This window comes from Tenrec ecaudatus, chromosome 18 (assembly GCF_050624435.1).
Source record: "Tenrec ecaudatus isolate mTenEca1 chromosome 18, mTenEca1.hap1, whole genome shotgun sequence".
Classification (NCBI taxonomy): Eukaryota; Metazoa; Chordata; class Mammalia; order Afrosoricida; family Tenrecidae; genus Tenrec; species Tenrec ecaudatus.
The window spans coordinates 11,551,518-11,573,884 of record NC_134547.1 but is presented as its reverse complement, the minus strand read 5'-3'; the positions used below and the strand labels follow the sequence as shown (position 1 = coordinate 11,573,884).

Sequence of the window (22,367 nt, the reverse complement as noted above, 5' to 3'; positions counted from 1 at the left end):
GGGAGAGGGAGAGGGAGAGAGAGAGAGAGAGAACTTTGCCTGATGCTGAGACGCTTCCGCCAGGCTGCATGGTCGGGAGGAGTCCTATGGGTGCCGTGTAAACCTGAAACTTCTAACTCTCATAAAACTCACTTGGATCACGAACCAGGCTTTGGCGTGAATTCTTTCTCACGCGGGACCAAGGACCGAGGTGTAACTCCAGAGAAATCTAACAAAACCCAGGGTTGATGAATCTACAGGGACAACAAGTAGAGTAAGGAATTTGGTGGAGTCGGGTATAGTAGAGGGAGGGCAAAAGGGAGATATCAAGGAGTCTTTGTAGAAAAAGAATGGAAACAGATTGTGGTTGAACTATGCCTTCTATTTGACATGATTGAAATATGAAATAAGACATATGTATTAAATCCCAACTCATTTTTTTTAAGCGCATACATCTTCAGCATTCGCTTGTTTCAAACAATAAACACCAACCACTTGAACATCTAGATTCTGGAATGCTTTCTGTGTTGCCCCTCCTGGTCCTGCCGCCCCCCCCCCCCCCCCCCCGCCAGAGGTCTAGTCTGAGTTCTCAGCACAGACTAATTTAGCCTGTTCCAGACCTTCATGTAAATAGACCGGAACTGCGCGCACTCCCGTGGTTGACCTTGTTGCATGAATCAATTTCATTGTTTGTTCCTGAATGGCCCGCCATTGTATGAATGTCCCTAATTAGCCAAAGGTCCTGTCTCCAAAGTTTGGCAGTCCTAGACAGAACAGCAAAGAACACTGGAACGCAGGCTGCTCAATGCGGTCGGTCCCCAGGTTCGGAATGAGATCACTGCGACTGGAAGTGACTTCAAGGTGAATTTCCGGGTCAGTCGGAACACATGCACACGGATCTTCTCTAAAACCGCACCCGCAGTATAGGAAGAGGATTGTGGTAAAGAACTGGATATGCAAAGGGGTGGCTTCAAGAAACCTTGAGACATAATAATTTATGAATGATAAAGGGTTCATGGGGTAGGGAGCAATGGGGAGGGAGGGGTAAATGAGCAGCAGATATTAGGGGCTCAAGTAGAAGGCAAATGTTTTGAGAAGGATGATGGCAACAAATGTACGTATGTTCTTGACACCATGGATGGAGGTATGGATTGTGATAAGAATTGTATGAGCCCCCAGTAAAATGATTAAATAAAAGAAACCTTGGGACATGGTGGGCTTCACCTGGAGCCACCGAGATCAATGGTTCCAACCCACTATTCCCTCTGCAAGAGAAAGCCAGGCTGTTTGCTCCCATAAAGATTAATCCGGGACACCCAAAGAGGTCGTTTCACTCTGTCTGCTAAGGCTCGCTGAGTCGGAATCGACTTGACGATAGTACGCTTTCTTGTTTTCGAGCGGTTACTCCGGTCTTTTCAAAGCAAGGGCAAAAGTATGGAACATTCAAGTACTTAGCTTCAAAGATGGCGGCACCCGGCTCAAAGATGGCGGCGAACCACCGCACTCTGAATGTGCCCAAAAGGTCAACAATCCACTGTCTGCCATCAGTCTCGCTGTGAGGTCCAGCCCCACATCTGCATGGGTCCTCAGGGGGCAGTTGTGTAATTGAGGGGTAAATGAAAAGGCATAAACAAGGCCTGCAAGGGCTCACCTCTTCTGATGGAGGTGGAACAAGAATACAGTGATGTATTCTTGCAGTCTTATAGCATCTCAGGCATGCAAGCCACAGTAAGCACATACATACCAGGAAGGGATTGCATTTGAGGGATACGCCTAGCATGAGGGGGACGAGCTAGGGGTGTGCATGCATTGGAAGGGGAGGTACTAGGGGCAACATGTGACAGGAAGGTGCATATGTAACAAGATGGGCCGTTTCTAGAGTCAAGATGGCAGCCTAACCTTGGCTTGACCTTCAGTGCCCGTAAGCTCTTCTCCAGGAGAGTAAAAAGAAATAGAGGAAATAACTAGGAGGCAAAGGGCATTTCTAGAGATCTAGACACAGGCATGTGGCAATACCGGGAGGGTAAGGTGAGGTAGAAATTATGTTCCGCCACCTCCCCCCACCAGAAGAATTCACTTCAGAGGACAGCACTGAAGCTACAGCTAGGGGAGAGGGGCATGTCTGATCAGAGCACACAGGAGCAAATGAAGGGGGAAGAAGAGAGAGTGGAGCACAACCTGGCCCACCAAGCCCTGAGGATGAAATTCCTGCTCAGAGCAGCCAATGCACAATAAGGACAATATGGCCGGCCCCATCTAGACCAGAGAATGTACACGGGTACAGAGAGGAACTGGAAACACATGGAATCAAGGACAGATAAACCTCTCAGGACCACCAAGGCTTTCTATGTAACCCCCTCCCTGGGGAACAGACAACAGAAAAGTGGGTGAAGGGAGACATTGGACAGCATCTAAGACATGACAAAATAAATAATTTATAAATTATCAAGGGTTCATGAGGGAGGGGGAACAAGGAGCTGATATCAAGGGCTCAAGTAGAAAGCAAATATTTTGAGAATGATGAGGGCAACACATGTACAAATGTTCCTCACTGACCCATAGCCCTACAGGGGACAAAACTGGAGACACAGTGAGGGAACTGCGCCCGATCTGATCCCACCACACCGAGGGAAAACACTAAGGGCATGGAACAGAACAGCAAGGGGAACAGAGCAACGAAGTCCCCAGAGAATACCAAAAATAGAGTTTAGGGCCAGGGCTTGGCGCCCCAACAGACGTGACTGGAAAATACTCCTAAAGGCCAACAGTCCTTGAACTAACTACAAGCTTCATTCTTGTTGCTGTTTTGTGATTGGTTTGTTTTATTTTGTTGCTTGGTTTGCTGTCTTGTTTTTGTGCATGTTATCTCCGCAGGTCTGTCCAAATAAGATAGGCTGGAAGAACAATCTGGAGGAGAAAACAATGAGACTGACAGTTTCGGGGGACATAGGAGAGGGGGAGATGGGGGAAAGGTAGTGGTGTTAAACCCAGGGACAAGGGAACAAATGATCCAAATTGGTGGTAAGGAAGGTGTAGGAGGCCTGGTAGGACGTGATCAAGGGTAATGTAACCAAGAGGAATTACTGAAACCCAAATGAAGGCTGACCATGATAGTGGGACAAGAGGAAAGTAAAAGGAAATAGAGGAAAGAACTAGGAGGTAAAGGACATTTATAGAGGTCTAAATAAAGACATGTGCACATGTAAATATTTATATATGAGGATGGGGAAACAGATCTATGTGAATATATGTAGTTTTAGTATTAAGGTAGCAGATGGACATTGGGCCTCCACTCAAGTACTCCCTCAATGCATGAACACTTTCTTCTATTAAACTGGCATTCCATGATGCTCACCTTCCCGACACAATCACTGAAGTCAAAGCCGGTGCATAAGCAAATGTGAAGAAAAGTGATGGTGCCTGGCTATCAAAATATATAAGGTCTGGAGTCTTAAAGGCTTGAAGGTAAACAAGCGGCCATCTAGCTCAGAAGCAACAAAGCCCACATGGAAGAAACACACCAGCCTGTGCGATCACAAGGTGTCAAAGGGATCAGGTATCATCAGAACAACAAAAAAAAAATCCTATCATTGTAAATGAGGTGGGAGCGCAGAGTAGAGACCCAAAGCCCATCTGTAGGCAATATAACCTCTTCCCTGGGGGACAGAAAATGGGTGGAGACATTGGACAGTGCAAGATATGATAAAATAATTTATAAATTATCTAGGGTTCATGAGCAGGGAGAGGGGAAGGAAAAATGAGGAGCTGATGCCAGGGGCTTAAGTGGAGAGCAAATGTTTTGAGAACGATGAGGGCAATGAATGTACAGATGTGCTTTACACAATTGATGTATGTATGGATTGTGACAAGTTGAATGAGCCCCTAATAAAATGATTAAAAAAAACAAATGTACAAACGTGCTTGACACAATGGCTGGCTTGCTGGCTCATGATGAGTTGTACGAGCCCCCAGTAAAATGATTTAAAAAAAAGAGACGTTCCGGTCTGTTCTTGTTTCATGTCAACAGCCATGATGGTGCACTGCGTTGTCACTGAGTCAGGTGTTCCCCACTCAGGTGTTGTCTGCACCTAGGTGTGAGTTTGCTGAGTGCCGTGGAACTCCACAGGGAACTGTCCACCTGTTTTCTGCAGTCACTATACCAGTGTGTAACCCTGAAGGTGGAGATGAGCTCCCGTTGCTCCTTATCCTCACCAGCACTTAGTATTACTTGTTTTCCTTTTCATTAGGTTGCTTGTAGCCTTTCTGATAGCTGTCGTGAGTGGAAGAACCTCATGGGGATTTCCTCTTTGTGCGTTCAAGTTCTTAAGGTTGTTGTAAATATACAGACACTTGCTGATTGACCATGTTTACCCGCAGAATTAATCCATCAGCGACATTCCCGATGGACATCACGTGGGACAACCATGCCCAGGCTCCCGTTTCCAAATTTCGTCAGCTCATTGTGCTTTCTGAATGAATTTTATTTGGATATTCTTAAAAAAATGTCCTTTGGAGTGACAGCAGTATTTGTCCTTGGCCTCCCTCCAGGGTCCTGAGGACAGGGGGAGGATGCATTGCGGCAACAGACAGTAGGTGGTCGCAGGAGCTACAAGTCACACACAGGCACACACACACCATGGTCGCCAACCATCACAAGCAAAGTGGCTATCCTCATGTTGGATTGTCCTTCCCGCAACAAGGGACAATTTCACATCGGGATGTGTACCCTGAGAACTGGTGGAGCTTGGCTTCTGGAATGGGGTTGGGGTTGTCCTTGCATGGGGGCCAGGACTGAGGAGTGTAGGGGGACATATTCATAGACCTATTCCCATACACCCCTCACAGGGCAGCTTCTGAGATCTGATGTAGGGCTGGAGGCTGGGGCCTCTGTCTTCCCGGAGTGAGTGGGTGGGGGTGGCTTTCGAATCCCATTTTGTCCATTTAGCTTGCATTCCACATATCTCTCATCGGGGCAGGGAAGGCGCCCCAACAGCATTTACATGACAGATTCCTTCTCGAAGGCGCCCGCATCCCCCGCGGCACCTGGGTGGGACTTGAGGAGGGGGTTCCCCTCCTCGGGGGGCACCTGCAGCTGAGTCAAGGACACCTCCCTCTTCACATTGATCAGCTCAGGTGCTGAGCTCCCCGACTCTGAGCGGTCCACGTAATGTTGGAGAAGCCCTGCTCCCAAGGCGTCCCCTTCCACGTTGAGGATTGTGCAGGATCGGTCCCTGAGGAGAAAGGAGCCAGGAGGAAGTGAGAGGACAGGGAAGACCAGAGAAACCAAGGCTCCCCTTCTTTCCTCCCTCTGAAATCTTCAAGCACCCCTCTTGACCTCCTCCCCATTCAGAGGCGCTCTGCCCTCGACCCTCACAGGATCCTCAATGTCCTTTCCTTGTAGAACCTCAACAGTCTTTTCTTTAGGAATCCCACCAGACCGGTCCCTTCCCTCCTTGCCTCCCCTGGAAGTCCAAAGCGTCCCATCACAGCTTCAGACCGGTTTGGCCATGACCAAGGAAGCAAAACTTGAAGAGGCCCACGGTTTTAAAAGTTGGGGTGATCTGGAGTGCTCACTAAAAAGATGAGTAGGGAGCTCTTTCAAGGCGCATGATGTGTGACAGTGATTATTGCGAGGGTCAGGGGATGGTGGGGCGGTTGAGGGCAGTTGCCATCTTTGAGTAGGGCGACCGCCATCTTTGAACCGGGGACCTACTCTGCTGGGTCAAGAGACTGTTACCATGCAACATTCTCAGTAAGCACGCAGCCCCTGTCTTTTCTAAGAGGGCGGTGAAGTTTCTGGCAGGTCTTCAACCCGTTCCAGTTACCATTCCATTCCCCCTTCATTTACCCAGTGAAACCCACCTGCCTCACTGTCATTTCTTGGGTCAAGTCTGGACTGGGCTGAACTGGATCCAAACTCTGCGTAAGAACCCCCCAAAGCTCCTCTTCTAGCCAACCAGGACCCCCAGAGAATCCCTCTTTGAACAATACCAATGATTTGCTTCTGCTGGATTTCAAATTCTTCCCCTTTTCTGGAAGCCCAGGAGAGACCCATTGAGTCTTCCTCCCCTCCTTGGAAGCTGAAACTTTGCCATCAAGCCTTTCTACGTCCGGGAATCCTCTGCCTCTTTTATCTCCCCCCTTAGTCACTTAAAAAGCCAAACAACCCAGCGCTTTCTAAGCGGCCTCTGGGTAGACTGGAACGGCACCAACCTCTGTGTCAGTGTCTGGGTGCTTTACTTCTTTGCTCTACTCAGGAATTCCTCTGCTTTTAACTTTCTATCCCCCCACCCCTTTCATCAGGAGCTAATCCAGACATCATACCATCCCATAGTATTCCACAGTTCCATCCTATCAAGCAACGTTGTACAATAGCTACCCAGTTTTGAACTTCTTGAGGAATTGACAGACCACTTCCCAATCTTTAAACTCTACTTTACGGCTCACCAAGGTGATGCAGCATTTACTGGCCATTGTGTAGGAATCCTGGCGATTCAGTTGTTAGGAGTTAGGCTGCGATCCTCAAGGTGGGCAGTTCAAAACCACCAGCAGCTCCGCAGGAGACAGATGGGACTTTCTACTCCCATCAACAGTTACAGTCTTAGAAACTCACAGGGGTGGTTCTGCCAGGTCCTGTAGGGTCACTATGGGAAAGTGCTGACTCGCTGGCAGTGAGTGCTGCTGGGCTTTGTTTAAGGGAGTCCTGCCTGGCAGTGCTGGTGGGTAATTCTTGGGCGGCTAGCCACCAAGCCCGCCGTTCCATGGGGAACGATGAGGCTATCTGGGTGAAGAAAGACCTCCTTAGAAATCATATATATATGATTAAAAAAAGAAATCCTAGATAAAGTTCCTATGAATTAGAATCAACTCAGTGGTTTTCTTGTTTTTTTTTTGGGGGGGGGGAGTGGCATATAAGTGGGGCTTCAGAAGCTGGTCAGGATTAAACGATAAAGGCATTTCCTCAGGAAATTTTGAGCCCCATTGTATTTTGAAGCAATCTAATCCTCATCAGGATCTCCCCACAAAGGAGAACGACTCTCCCCATTGCATAGATGGAGACACGGAGGCTCCAGACTTACCTACCAGTCGAAAGTCATAGTACCAAGCATGGGGATGGTGCTGGGATTTGAACCCAGGCAGTGTGGCTAATCAGTCTTCTTTTAGCCACCGGGGTGGTTTCCTTTCTGCGGTAGAAACCCAAAGCCTCCACCCTTTATTTAAGGTCCTTCTCCCCTTGCCTCTAGAACTTTTTACCTTCTTCCCCTTGTCCACTGGGAGGCTCCCAAGGACCCTCCTGCAATGATCCTTTCTCTGGCTAACTGGTTTTCCTCAGAGTACCTCTCTCCCCTCACCCCCCAGAAGTCCCCGACTCAAACTCACACCAGCCAATCCACAGCGAGGATCAAGGAGAGGTCCCGGGTAGGCAGACTGATGGCTTCAAGGATGATAGACAGCGTAAGGACCCCACCAGCAGGGATGCCCGCTGCCCCGACGCTGGACGCTGTGGCGGTGACCCTGGGGAGAAAACGGGCGGTCACAGAGGGCGTGGACCGAGCGGGCCAAGAGGGGGTCAGGTGTGTCAGGGGTCGCTCCCACTCACAGGATGGTGATGACCTGCACCAGGTCCAAGGGGTGCTGGTTGAGCTGGGCAATGAACACGGCCGCCACACACTGGAAGAGCGCCGCGCCGTCCATGTTGACCGTGGCGCCGATGGGCAGGATGAACCGACTGATGTGCTTGGACACGCCGTTCTTCTCCTCCACGCACTTCATCATCAGTGGCAGGGTGGCCGAGCTGCGGCGGGAGGCGGGTACAGGGACCAAGAGACTCACCCTGGAGGCCCCGCCCACCAGCAGGCCCTACCCCTTTACCACTCCCACCTGCCCCGCCCTCCAGGGTCCAGGGCTGAGTCCGCATCCCTCCCAAGGAGGACAGGGGCGGCTTTCCGTTCCAAATAGACACCAGAGTTTGCACCCAGATTCTAAAGAGGGTCTAGGGGGGCAGTCCCCCGGGGTGGGGAAAGAGGAGGTGAGTCGATAGGACTCTTGTCCTAGGAAGGAAGGCGTTTCTACAGCGTCTCTGGGCAGTGAGATTCAGAGCCTTCGAAAAACGTAGGAAAGGACGTCCTCTGTACGTAATAACGAGGAGACCCAGCAGTAGGGATTACACGTCGGGCTGCGAACCACGAGGCCAAGGGTTGGAAAGCACCAGGGACTCTGAGGGCGGATGACCAGGCTTTCTACTCCCGTCCAGAGTGGCATTACCAGTATTCCGCAGGGGCAGTTCGACCCTGCCCTACAGGGTCTTGGTGAGTTAGAATTAACTTCCCAGCAGAGAGTTGTTCTGTTGTTGTCCCTAACATCTCAAACACGCCATCTCTGGGGGCCTTCAGACACCCACCCACACCTACCACCCAAGCCCCGCCCCTTGGGAGTCTACAGCCCTGCACTGGCCCGCCCACCTCTTGGCCATACCTAGAGGAGGTTCCGAAGGCGGTGACCAGCGGGGTCACGATGCCCCATAGGAAGTGGTAGGGGTTCTTGCGAGTGAACAGGAAGTAGATGAGAGGCAGCACCAGGAGCCCGTGGATGGCGTGGCCCAGCAGGCAGCACAGGATGTACTTGCCCAGGCTGGCAAAGAGCATCCCCACATCCTCCATCTCCATGATCTTGCCGGCCACCAGGAACATGATGCCCACGGGGGCGTACCTAATTACCGGGAGACAGATTGCTGCGTCTCAGCACTTGCCGGGCGCAAACACACACACACACACACACACACACACACACACGCACTTTCCAGACAGGGTAGTGGATTAGGGTGGGGCTGTTCATTGCACCCAGGGGCTGGAAACCACCAGCAGTTGAGCAGGTGAAAGATGAGGCTTTAGGCATTTCCTCCCCACCCTCTCCCAGGGATTGTTCCACTTTATCTTACAGCAGCGGTTCTCAACCAGTGGTTCGAGACCCCTTGGGGAGGGGGGCAGTCGAACGACCCTTTCACAGAGGTCGCCTAAGCCCATCGAAAACACATCAATATTTCACAATCCAGAATGACACATTGTTTGGTGATGAATCACTATGCTTTCATTTTGGTCAATGAGTAGCTGTTTGTGCCGGGCTGGACCATGCAGCCCCTTCCCCCAGCCTCTCAGAACAACAAGTGATCGGCTGGACTTTGCAGTCCCTGTCTCCAGCATTCCAAGGAGCTTATCTCTCAGGGCAGGGTCCACACAGCCCCCCCACTCCCTCTCAAGGCCAGAGCTGGACTGGGCGGCCTCTCCCCCACATTCCAAGAAGCTGGTCTGGGAAGGGCTTCAGGCTCTGCAGCTGCAGCACCAGGAAGCCTCCCTTCTCCTTATTAGCAGCTCTCTTCCCCTTATTTGCATATTTCCTTGACCCCAATCCTACAAATATCCCACTGCCCCACCGATGGGCGTGATTTCCCTGACCTAACTCCTTGGGCCTCAGAACCGCCCTGGAGCTGAAGATGCTCTTATGCCTCTCTCTGCTCTTCCTTCCACTGCCCCCCCCCCCCAGCTCTTTCCCTACCCTAATAAAGCCGCTCTTAACCTCACAATCTTTGTCTCAATTCTATCTCCATTCAGTGTTTCAGTGTTGACCTCAGTAACCATGGAAATACATCCTGCCTATCAGACAATTCATAACAGTAGCAACATGACAGGGATGAAGTAGCAACAAAAATGATTTTATGGTTGGGGGGGGGGGGTCACCACCACATGAGGAACTGAATTAAAAGGGTCGTGGCATGAGGAAGGCTGAGAGCCACCGTCCTAGAGCGTCAGTAGGACTCAATGTGACCCTGTGAGGGGAACAGATTCAACCAGGAGGGTTCTAGGGTGGTGGGCGGAGCCTTGAGCGGGTGGGGAGGGGCCAGCGGAGAGACTGGGGGTGCTGGTTCAGCACACAGCTGACCACACTTTGCCCACCACTTCCAGGCATGGATTATGGAAACTTCCAGAGCCATCTGCCAGGCTTGCAGCGCCAACTTAAGGAAACAGCCTGGGGCTTCCAAGTTTGGATTGATTTTCAAGGAGACCCCTGCGGTTTAGGGCTTACCCATTGGGCTGCTAACTGCAATGTCAGCGGTTCGAACCTACCGGTCACAGGAAGAAAGATGAGGCTTTCTACTCCTATCAAGAGTTGTCTTCATCACGGAAACCCACAGGGGCAGTTCTCCCTGCCCCAAGGGGTCGTCATGAGTCAGCATTAACTTGATGGCAGTTTGTTTTGCGAATATTGACTCGACCCCATAGGTTCTCTTACCCTGTTGTGAAAACTTAAGAGGCCAAGGTTCAGGGCTTAATTACCAGCTTGGAGTTCAAATGGGTTTGTGCTCAATGGATGGTGAGCAGTTTGACTCTGTGGCCTGGAGACCTGCTTTGATAAAAAGCTGACATGGAGGATCCGTAACACCCATGAGCCAGAAGGGGCTCCACTCCTTGACTACTATAGAAGAAGGTATTTGCACTGATGATGATTCACCTGGATCCTTACATGTGACCGAATCTTTGCCAAAAAAACTCTCAGGGGGGCAGTCTCAAGATTGCCTTGCGGTCCTCTTGGAATCAAAACCTAACCAATTTGGAAAACAGGGATGATAATGCTAAGTTTCAAGGGAATGTCGGAAGAATTCAATGAGACAATAAACACACCAAATAAATAACACACACCCCGAAAACACCCTAAACCCGCTGCCGGGTTGATCTCAACCCCAAAGAACCCTGCAGGATAGAAGAAAACTGTTTCCCTGGGATTTTCCCAAGACTGGCACTCTTTATGGAAGCAGATGCCACACCATGCTCCCTCGAGGCTGCTGGTGGATTCGAACCGCCGACCTTATGGTTTAGCAGCCTAATGCTTAAGCGCTGTGCCACTAGGGCTCCTTTTATGTACACAGTTGGATGATCAGAAAAGCGCAGTCTGGGTTATCATTGTCAGTGACAATCCTGAGAGCCCTGGCTCCCTAGCCAGGAAGCCTGCCCAGACCTTGCCCCCAGTCCACCGTATCCACAGAATGGGACCATATTTGGAAACAGGTTCTTTGCAGATGTTATTTGTTAAGGATTTTGAGAAGAGATCATCCTGGCCTTAGGGCAGACCCGAAATCCAAGGACTGATGCCTTGGTAGGAGACAGAACATGTGGCTAATCCCCTTCATGACAACGGCCTCTTTTGTCATGAGACCAGAAAAACTGGATGGTGCCCCACTACTGGGCATTAAAAAAAAATCATTTTATTGGGGGCGCTTACAACATTCCGTACATCAACTGTATCAAGCATATGTGTACATACGTTGCCATCATCATTTCCAAGACATTTTCTACTTGAGCCCTTGGTATCTGCTCCTCTTTAAACCCCACCCTCTCCCACCCTCTATTGCACGTTTTGATCCAAGATGCCTGGTCAAAGAGAGAGAAAATGCACAACAGAGTATCAAAATCTCATGGACCCCAGCATCTATGGAGTCATGGAGGTGAGATAATCCGCTCAATTGTTTGAGATCATCTTTATCATGGTAAGCCACACACAAAAAAATCTATTTCACATTCAAACAATAGTTGTGCTTAACTAGAATGTCTGCCCTAAGCAGTGTGCTACATGAACCAGCTGCATGGGATCAATAATGAAAAAGCATCGTGGATTCAGAAGAACAAACAAGCCTGTCTTGGAAGGAATACAAGTCAGGATGCACCTTAGACTGGAGGATGGTGAGACTCTTGTCTCACATCCTTTGGACATGTTATCAGGAGACCGTTTCCTGGATAAGGGCCTCATCCTTGGTCGTGGTTCAGCGAAAAAGAGGAAGACCCCTGACGAGACAGACTGACACGGTCGTTAGGACAACAGGCGCAAATATAGGAACAATGGTGAGGAAGGCTCAGGACCCTCATCAGTGCCTCCTTCTGTAGGACACTAACTCAATGGTACCCCCAAAAACAAACAAAATAGGTCAAACTGACCACAGCCACCTGAAAGACTAGATGAGAAATTGAGGGGGCAGTGAATTTATGCTCAAAGGGGAAAAATACCTCGGGGTGGGGGAGGTGGAGAAGGTTTGCCTGGCTCAAAGAACGTCTAAGGATGGAATACATCGCAAGGCCTGAATCTGCATACATTTTGCTGCACATGGCTCAGTGGGTTAAGCATTAGACTGCTAACCACAAGGTCAATGGTTTGAACCCACCAGCTGCTGAGGGGGAAAGTTGTGGCCCTTTGCTTGTGTACAGTTGCTGTGCCCTCCCTCCCTCCATCCACACAGATGTATCCCTACGTGCCTGCCTCTGGCCAGCCCTGCCCTGTAGCCCCCTCTCCGGCCACCTACCACATGATCCAGGAGACCAGCACCATGGTGGCTTCGTTGAAGGAGTTGAAGAATCGGATGAGCAGCTCCCCGTCAGGACCCAGCTTCCGCAGCGCCACGCCAAACACTATGGCAAACACCACCAGGCCCAGGATGTTCATGCCCTCCTCCTCGGCCCCGTAGGGCACCTGGGGGCAGGCACAGACGAGGGGTCAGGGGCTCAGCCTGTCCTGGAAACAGCTGTGACTCATTACTGACAAGACAGCTCTTCAGACCCCAACCACCCACCGGTCACCGTCCGGGTCCAAAGGGGAAGGGACAGGAGAGGGGGCCCAGGGGAACATGGAAATGGAGATGGGGGTCAGCTTGGAGTGAGTAAGGGAGGGCTCCCTGGAGCAAGGAGTATGTGTCGCTGACACCTAGGAAACAGGAAGGTAAATTGAGTAAAGCGGTGGGGTAGAAGGTTCTTAATTGGGGGAGCTGGGCTCCCTAACCCATGGAGGTGAAGCTGAGCACCTTTGGGCACTTGATTCAGGGAGCTGGGCTTGCGAACCCACAGAGCTTCATCCGAATGCCTTCAGGTTGAGGCTGGCAGAGAGGGGGAGTGGCATGTTCTTTGGGCATTATATCATCACTACCACCAAGTCTATCCTGACTTCGGGGACCCTACAGGACAGGGCAGAACTGCACCCTAGAGTTTCTGAGACTGTCCCTTTACGGGGGGAAACAGCCCCGTAGAAGGGTCTGGCGATTTTGTGCCGCTGACCTGCGGCTAGCAGCCTGCTGCGCAAACCACTCTGTCACCATTAGGCACCTTTTAGCCGCCCCAAAAGAACTGTTCATAGGTGCAGGCCGAGCAAGTGATCCCATGTCTTTCTCGCCTGCGTGGCAGCCTGTTTAGCTTCCTCCCGGAACCCTGTGATCAGGACGACTGTCTGCGAGCTCCCTGTGGGCAGTGCAAGGCATCATAGAATCCAGAGGTCCAGGTAGAGAGGCCTGCGTGGGCATTCCAGGAATGGAATGAAGCCCACTGTGGCTGGAGCCCAAAAGCCTGAAGCAAGGGTCCTGAGGCCAGGCTAAGTGGGCAGGCAGGCCGGGACCCAACCTCATGGACTGTGGTGAACAAGGCGGGTTTTCTTCCTCCCGAGGGTGCTAGGGAGCCATAGCAGGGCTTTGGGGCAAGCAGAGAGGTAGCCCCCAGATCTGCCCTCTCAAAGGCAGACCCCCTTTGTTGATTCCCTGGGTGGAACAAATGATGAAATGCTCGTCTGTTGGATGGAAGCCTGGTGGATCAAACCCAGCCAGGTGCTTCAGGTGGCCTGGGGAGCTGCCTCTAAGAACTCGCTGCCGGAGGGTGTTTTACTCTGTGAGTCAAGGGTGGAGCATCTCAATGAGTGGGTCAAGACCCCTCTGAGGGTCGAATGACTTTTCACAGGGTTGCCCGATTCAACACAGTAGCAAAATGACAGTGATGAAGTAGCAACAAAAATACTGTTATGGTTGGAGGGGTCACCACCACATGAGGAACTGCATTAAAGGGTCACAGTCTTAGGAAGAAGGCTGAGAACCCCTGGGTTAGAGCACACCCCACTTTGTTACATATGTGCATGCCCCCGGAGAGTATATAAGCATTGGTTGGAAATATATTCTCTCTCTCTCTCTCTCTCTCTCTCTCTGCACGAACCTGACCCCTGAAGTCATGGCGGTCCCGGAGGTGAGCATGTGCATGCTTTATCTTGTCTGATGTCGCTTTAATTTTACCCCTCAATGACACAACGGCCCCTTGGATCCATTCGATTGTGGGGGCTGGTACCCCACACCTTACAACACCCAAACCCACCCACTGACACTCTGCTTCCTAGCGAGCCTATAGCCAGAGCACACCCAGAACTGCGCCTGTGAGTTTCCAAAGTTGTAAACCTCTCCGGAGCAGAGAGCCTCGTCTTTCTCCTGTGAGTGTGAACTGCCAGCCTTGCACTTGGCAGTTCAGTGCTCAGTCCACAGCGCCCCCAAAACAAACACTGCCAGCCATGTCCATTCTAACTCAAAACGACCCTCCCAGCAGGACACAGTAGAACTGCCCCTGTACGTTTCTGAGGCTGTTATTCTTTACAGGAGCAGAAAGACTCATCTTTCTCTTGGTGGGTTTGAACTGCCGACTGATTAGCAGTCGAACTCATGCAAACCCCCCTACCACCACCACCACCACCAGGGCAAGTAATATAAAATGTCTTCCATGTCTTCATTCGAAAGACTCCTGTGTTCACCAAGATGAGGGTGGGTGGGAGAGGGTAGGTCTGGCATAGCACACCAGAGAGGAAGAGGGAAAGGAAGGGGTAAGGGGCAACGTACAAAGCTTTTCAAACAACAAAGGGTTAAAAATAATAAATAAATACAGAAATTGGGGGAGAGTAGATCCAATCTCAGAAGATGGAGAGGGTAGACAAAGGCTGGCATTGAAGTGGTGTGTGTGTGTGTGGGGGGGGGGGCTGTTAAATAAAATCCACCCACACTGAACCCACCGGTCCTCCAAGTTTTAGAGACATGGCCCTTTAAAAAATATTTCAGGGGAGCAGGTTTGCCAGGCCTTTCTTCTAAGGCACAGCAAGGTGAGTTCTAACAGCCAACTGTCAGTGCATCATGGCGGGTCAACTGATGGTACCACTTAGGTAACTCGGAGGCGGGGGTGGTGGTGGTGCAGCAAAAAAATGGCCAGGGAAGTGGACCTGGGGGCTGATGCCCACACTCCCTCCCCACCCCGGCCGGGTCCTCACCTTAATCTTGGTGCTGTTTTGGATTCCCGTTCCATCCTCAATGGTTTTGTAGGAGGTGGTATACTGCAGGGGGGTGGGGCGACAGGAACGTGGGAAAGGACTCGTGAGCATCTAATTTTAGAGGCTCCCCCACCTCCAAATTCTGCTGGTCAACCACAGTCTGAGCCCTCCGCCCCCAGGGCACGACAAAGGAGACCTACTGCCCTTGTGATCACTTCTGACCCAGACTGAAGCTAGATCGGGAGCTGATGGCCTCACCTTTCCCCTGTCTCCTCCTGCCCTAACACCCCTCAGCAGTCTCAAGCCATCCTGCGGGCAACCCACTGAAACAAGACTACCGCCCCCATTCTCCAGAGGTGGAAACCGAGACTCTGAGAGGTCAAGGCACCGGCCCTGGGCCCCGCAGCTGTATGGAGAATGACATCTCAGAAGGGGCTCAGGGCCTGCATTCTCAGTGCTTGATGGGGAGGGGCCTGCGTGGGGGTCAGCACCCCACCCCTCCTACCCCCTGAAGAACCCTCCATGAACTGCTGTAAACATGGAAACACCTGCCTTTTACTCAGACACCACCTTAAACCAGGCATCGGGGACTGCAGCTGGCGATCTCCCGCCCTAGCCCCCACCTCCCAGGGCACCCCCAGGACTCACTGAGCGGAAGGCTGCCGTCACCAAGTTGGAAGGGAAGATATTTCTGCAGAGACAAACATACGGGCCTTTGTTAGAGCCTGGGGAGGGGGGCGGTGGCAGAGCAGTGGGTGCTTGAGAGGGAACACTAGAAGCTTTGCTCGCAGGCAGTCCCCACCCAAGCTCAGCCAGCTTCCAGGTGGACCGCACACGTGGGGAAGCTGAGCTGGTTGCCTCTGGCCCCAGGAGGCTAGAATCCCAGCCCCGAGGGATTCTGGGTTGGGGCAGGAAGGCTGGTTTCCCAGGGCTGGTTCTGGCAGGGTCAGCCTGGGCCTCAGCTCCACCCCTCAGGGCAAACTTAATACTCTGGATGTCTTGCATCAGCAACTTCCTTTTGGAGAGCTAGGGAGCTCAGGTCTGAGAGGGCTGGCCCCTTGGGGGTTGGTGGGTATGTGGGTGGGGAGGGTGTGGTGGCAGACAGAGAGTGACAGGGATGACTGTGCATGCTGTGAGCGACACCGGAGCTGCTGGGGCTACTCTTGTGGGATGGGCCTCATGCTGAGACTCAAAGGAGGTGAAAACAGCTAGCAAGTCTGTGTGCCAGGCACTAAGTCCCTGCGCCACCAGGGATCCGTCTCAGGTACGCGCATGTCCACTGAGGCGGCGCTGAGTGCTTTCAGCCCGAGCAGCTGGCTGGACAATGGTTGGTGGGGACCCAAGAGGTTTTCCTTGGCTTGCTTTCCAAAGTTGTTCCCCAGGCCTTTCTTCCTACTCTTAACACCACTAAAACCTATCTCAGGCGACCCTGCTGGTATTTGAAATATCCGCAGTCTAGCTTCCAGCACCACAGGTGGTCACACACACACACACACACACACACACACACACACACACACTCAGCCTTCAAAACCCCGTGGCAAAATGGAATCGAAAGATAATGAAAAAATTTCCCCCTAGGAACTTGTTACATATGTGTGTACATATGTATATACACTCAAGTATATGTGGCTACATTGTATACATACAATGTATGTATACATGTATAGATGTATATATACAATGTATCCATATATACTTGAGTATAAGCCAAGTGTTTACTTTTTAAAGCCATTTTTGTGCTAAAATTAGGTGCCTCGGCTGATATTCAGGTCGACTTATACTCAAGTATATAGGTATGTGTGAACACACACAGGAGCCCCGGATGCCTAGTGGGCTACGCATTGGGCTGCTGACTACCAAGTCCTGCCTGGGCTACCTTCACCATCACTGGTCTAAAACCAAACTCACCGCCATCAAGTCGGTCTGGATCACAGCAGCTCTATGTAGGACAGGGGAGAGCTGCCCCTGTGGGTCCCCAAGGTTGTTACTTTTGCTTCCTTTTTCTCTTGTCCAATTGGGATGAGCATGTTTATTTCCATTTGATTGCTCAAAAAACCGTGTCCAGTGAGGAACTCACAAGACAGGGCTTGGGAATCCTTGCCTTTACCCATATTGCTTCTCACCAATGATGTGAGCCAGTGGGCAGTGTATTAGGGGCTGGTATGGGGGGGGGCAGGGTCAGTGGGTGACCAGGTCATGTGCCACGGTAGCAGAACAAGGATGTCCCACAAGTGAAAGCGCATGCAACGCAGACGTGTGTGTAGGTGTGACCAGTGAGGTCACAGTGTTTGTCCTACAGCAGCCGAGTACACAACGGCCTGGGGGTGACAGCTGGTATGTGACAGCTGGGGCTGAATGTTCCTTCGTGTGGCTGTGTCCCACAGTGGAGGCTTGCGTGGAGCGGTATGAGGTGTGACATCTGTGCCCAGGCGTGTCTGGTCCAGGTGCGTGTGACATCTGTGCCCAGGCGTGTCTGGTCCAGGTGCGTGTGACTCCCTTATGACGTGGTGTGTGAGAGGTTACAGCTGCCTTTCAGCTGGTTCCACGGTGGTGTGCCTGTGACAAGTTGTGTGACTTGACTCGTTACACGGCAGTGTAGCTGTGCGAGCTGCAACAGCTGTGGCTGAGGGCCTGTGTCCAGTTATGTGTGGCTGTGCTAGATGTTACCGCATGCGTAAGTGTGCGGGTGGGTCTGGATTCTAGCTCCCTTGGCACACAGCAGGATCCTGTGTGTAAACAACCACTGTGCGGGTGTGCAGCCCTGTACCCACCCAGTTGTAGCCTGGGCTGGGGCTCGACTAATCTCCCTGGGCCAGACCGGGCCAGAGACAGTTCCTGACCAATAGCTCGCTCTCAGTCACTGTGACTTCTGTTTCCACCCAGAGGCGGGGGATCCCTTCTTGTGACTCACTACTTCCTCCCCACAGCAGGGGCCCCTACATCCAGGAAGTCCCCCCCACCTGGAGACACTGAATCAGCAGGCTGGAAAGGCTGGGCCACGTGGACCAGACGACTGCCTCAAGGTGTGGGAGGGCAGTTGGCAGAGGTGGGGTGCGGTGGGATGGGAATGGTCCCTTTCTGGGCAGTGAGGAAGGATACAGGATGACACTTGATGTGCCAAGGGACTGGTCAAGCGGCCCCGCTGGAGCCTTGGGGTGTGAGGAACCAGGAGGGGATTTTCCCCCACCTTGAGTTCCTCTAGGGTCTCCCTGGGGTCCTAGGCCCTCTGACTCGTTGGCTGCAAACCTTTCTCCTGAGTCCCATCAGGGCGAGGGTCCTTGGAGGGGCCCAAAATCCGTCCTATGTGCCCCCAAACCCTGCCACAAACTCCTACGAATCCTCACTGCCTATCATACTCATCTGTGGTCCCCAGCTCGGACTCAGCCTCCCCCCACCCCCAATTGAGAAGTCCTTTCCCCAGCAGTCTGTCCTCACCCTCTGGCGGTGGAGGTCCCCCTCCCCCAGGACCTGGGGACATCACTGCTTGACCCCACTGCTAGAGAGTGGATTTCCGCTCACAGCGACCCAATAGGACAGAGAACTATCTCCCAGCATTTCCCCCTGCATCGCCCTCGGCCGACTCTGCGGCTTGAGCCTACCGCTTAGTCCACGGCGCCACCAAGACGTCTAGCTGGGATGGAGTCCCAACGCCGCGCTCTTGTCCACGTGGCCATTCCCGCCATCGCCCCAAGCCCGCGGTCCCTCCCCACAACGCGGTGGGCGGGGTCTGACCTTAAGAGATCCAGGAACGAGTCCAACACCTCCTTGTGCGGTGCGGGCGGGCCGTCCCCCTGGCCCCCGACCGACGAGTTGCTGGCGGCAAGGGTGGTCAAGGCGGCTCCCGGTTGCAGCGCCAGCGCCAAGCCCACGCCGAGGGTAGACGCGAGCAGCGTGGTCACCAGGAAGAAGAGCAGCGCCCAGGCGCCCAGGCGGCCGAGCGCGCTGGGGTCCAGGCTGGCGGCGCCGCCCACCAGGCTGCAGACCACCAGCGGTAGGATGATCATGCGCAGGAGCCGCAGCAGCAGCTCGCCCGGGAAGGTGAAGGCCGCCAGGCGCGCGGGGCCCAGGGCCTGCGCGCCGCCGGCCTGGGACACCCCCAGCCCGAGCGCCAGGCCCGCCACCACGGCCAACACCGTCAGCAGCACCAGCAGGTTGGCGCGCACGCAGCGGAGCACCTGGTCGCGGGAGCGGCAGCAGCCGCGGGTCGCCGGGTCTGGGTCGTCCATGGGGATGACCGTCGAGGCCCCGTTCGCAGTGGGCTCTGCCGCCGAGAACCTCTTGGGGTCTCCTCTGGGAGGATCGGCCACCATGCCGGAAAGCACCGGGGTTCCTTGGCGCCTAGAAGCTGAGTGCGCCCGGGGAGCCTTCCCAGGACGCCGAGGTGACTGCGGACTGGCACTCTGGGTGGGCGGTTTCCTTAGAGCCGGGGCTTCACAGCCTCCTGGTCTCCAGGCTGGTGGCGGCTGGAGTGTGCCGGTTCGTTAGCGTGGGTGCTGGGGCCCCTCGGATCCCTCCAGATCGGGAAGCGAGCTGCCAGGCGCTGGGAGCGCCTGGGTTTCTTGGCCCTGGGAACACCGGAGATCCGTAGGTTGGTAGGGTTCTTGGCCCAGGTGGCCGAAGTTTGAAGGCTCGGTCCTGGGCGCGTAGATCCGGGACGCGGGAACCCAGATACCTGGGTTGTGGTTACCCAGAACTGGGGTGACTGGATCTGACGGCCTGGGACGGAGACCCGGCAGGAAGGGACCCAGGCTCTTGGGTCACAGAATGGGGACCCAGGTCCCTGGAGGAGGAAGGCGGCAGTGAAAGTTCGGAGAAGTAGCGGCTGCTTGGAGACAGGGAGTCCCCAAGGCGCGCAGCGTGGCTCTGAGCCGGCGTGGCGGAAGCTGCTAGGATTAAAGTCGGGGGCGGGGCTTGAGAAGGCGGGACCGGATCGCTGGTGCCGATTGGCTGGGGCGTCGGGAGGCCCTCTGCTAGCTTGGGCGGGGGCTGAGGCTGGAGGCGCGCCAAGTATCCATAAAAGGCGGACTAACAATGCCCGGTCTCGGGGCGGGGCCTGGAGGGGCAGGGCATTGCTAGGGGACTCTTCCCTCCACCCCCCAAAAAAGAATTGGCCAACAGATTAAAAACCAAACCCACTGATTTAAGGACTCTCTCGCGCGTTTCTGAGACTGTTCAAGTTTTGATGGGAGCAGGGAGCAGACAGCCCCATCTTTCTCGCCCCCCCCCTCACCCAGAGGCTGGTGAGTTCAAACTGTTGACTTCGTGGTTTGCAGCTCCACTTGTAACACTACACTACCCGGCACCTAGAAGTTCTGTGGGGCAATTCCACTCTGTCATATTGGGGTGCTATGTGTCGGTCTCTTACCTAATATGGTTCGGGTCCTGACCAATGCGAGACCCTCCTAGCCTTGGTGGCCACTCCCCTAGTCTATACCTAGGCCTGTCTGGGGAAGAGCTTGTAGGGGGTGGGGGAGCACTGGGGCTGGCCTGACCCATCCCAAGTGTATGTGTGTCTTCACGTGCGCGCATGCAGTTTTCAAAGTTTGAAAGCAACTCGGTAGTCTGAGGGTGTTGTCGATCAAATGCTTAGTTTAGGCTAAAATGCTAACCCATAGGATTGCTAACTCTTATCTCCGGCCCAGTTCTCTGTGCTATGCATGCATTTCCTCCTGATCTCCTCAATCAGTGTCCTCCTGGTGGTCCATACTTGGAAATAAGTGTTCCTGGGGGGGGGGGGGGGTATGGGGAGGGATGGAGGGAGGGGGTTAAGGGGGGCTGGGATCAAGGAGCTCTAGGAAGAAAATGTTCTGAAACTGACTATTGTGTACAGCACTGCTTGATGTGATTGAACTACAGAGAACGAAGAGCTCTCAATAAAATGATTTTTAAGAAACCTGTAACTTCTACCTCTGTTCCAGTACGGTGCCAAAATAAATCAATCAATCAAAACGTAGACTCGCTGCCATCAGGTTGATTCCGACTCGGGATTCCCACCGCTGTGTCCTTACTCTCCTTCCAAGCCTGGAACTAAATTCACCCCCAGGGCTCAACTTTCAGGCAGGCCTAGGAAGGCACACAGTGACCCGGGGAAGGGTGAACTCAGAACAAGCGCCGTCTGAGATCCAAAGGGCTGAGTGGGAACGGGAAGCACAGGGTGGAAGTGAGAAGAGGACCGTGACATTGTGGGGACCGCCATCCATGTCACCAAACAAAAATGTACTTGACTGGTGAATGGAAATCTGCTCTATTCTGTACCAAAAAAAAAAAAACCAAACTCACTGTTATTGAGTCAATACTAACGCCTAGCAACCCTACTGGACCGCGATCCTGCCACTGTGAGTTTCCAAGATGGTAACTGTTCACCGGAGTAGAAAAGCCTCGTCTTTATCCCGCAGAGCCGGCTGGTGCCTTTGAACTGCTGACCTTGTGGGTCGCAGCCCAGTGTGTAACCATGACATCACCAGTACATTTTTATTCAAATCACACCCAACACAAGCAACACCCACCACTCCCTGCCCCACATGCAGCTTCCATCCTAGTGAGCGGGAACCCCCCCAAACCAAACCCACTGCCATCTGATTCTGGCTCAGGGCAACCCTATAAAGGGTTTCTGAGACTGGAAGTCTTTAGAGGAACACCCAGCCCTGTCTTTCTCCCCTGGAGTGGCTGGTGGGTTTGAACCATCCACCTAGTGGTTAGCAGTTCAAGTTCAAGTCTTACCTGGCAGCACCACCCACCATAGGGGCTCCTGAGTGAGGGGCAGGGGTGTGTGTGTGTGTGTGAGAGAGAGAGAGAGAGACAGCCAGTAAAGCAAGGCTATAAACTGAGACTTACGGTTGGCATCAGAAGCTGGAGGGAAAAAACTAAGGCGTTGTGAGGTCAGAAAAGGATGGGGTGTGGTCAGGGTGGACCACAGTGACATTGACCCTGAGATAGACCTGAATGAGAAGACCAAGTTCAGCCCCAGGCCAAGCCTCAGGAGCAGGTGCACAGCCGGGGAGGCCACAGGAAGTGGCCCAGTTACAACGGCAGGATCCCCAGGCAATTATCTTATCTGTGAGAGCAGATAAGAGTAATGAGTGAAGCAACAAATAAACCCATTATTGCCGTCCAGTCTGCTCCCCACACCCTATAGAGCAGGTGTGAAACGTCCTGTGGGTTTCTAAGACTAACTCTGGACGGGAGTAGACAGCCCCGCCTGCCTCCTTGGGAGGACCTGGAGGAGTTTTCTGGGGACTTAAAAAAAGGAGCAGGGAATGCTCTGGGCTGCTAAAGCCAGTGGATGG

At 53.0% G+C, this 22,367-nt stretch overlaps 1 protein-coding gene across 2 annotated transcripts; it reads right to left on the bottom strand.

Moving 5' to 3' along the window:
- Positions 1–4,439: 4,439 nt before the first annotated feature.
- Positions 4,440–19,952, bottom strand: SLC1A5 (solute carrier family 1 member 5). 2 transcript variants are annotated; one of them, XM_075537713.1, is made up of 8 exons: positions 18,814–19,952; positions 15,727–15,769; positions 15,079–15,141; positions 12,326–12,492; positions 8,455–8,688; positions 7,580–7,774; positions 7,360–7,494; positions 4,440–5,210 (listed from the first exon to the last, which is right to left on the bottom strand). In XM_075537713.1, the coding sequence occupies exons 1-8, from the start codon at positions 19,389–19,391 to the stop codon at positions 4,976–4,978; spliced, it is 1,650 nt and encodes a 549-aa protein (XP_075393828.1). In that variant the 5' UTR covers positions 19,392–19,952; the 3' UTR covers positions 4,440–4,975. The 2 variants fall into 2 exon arrangements, with proteins under 2 accessions (XP_075393828.1, XP_075393829.1); XM_075537714.1 differs by lacking the exon at positions 18,814–19,952 and adding an exon at positions 18,681–18,784.
- Positions 19,953–22,367: the final 2,415 nt, after the last annotated feature.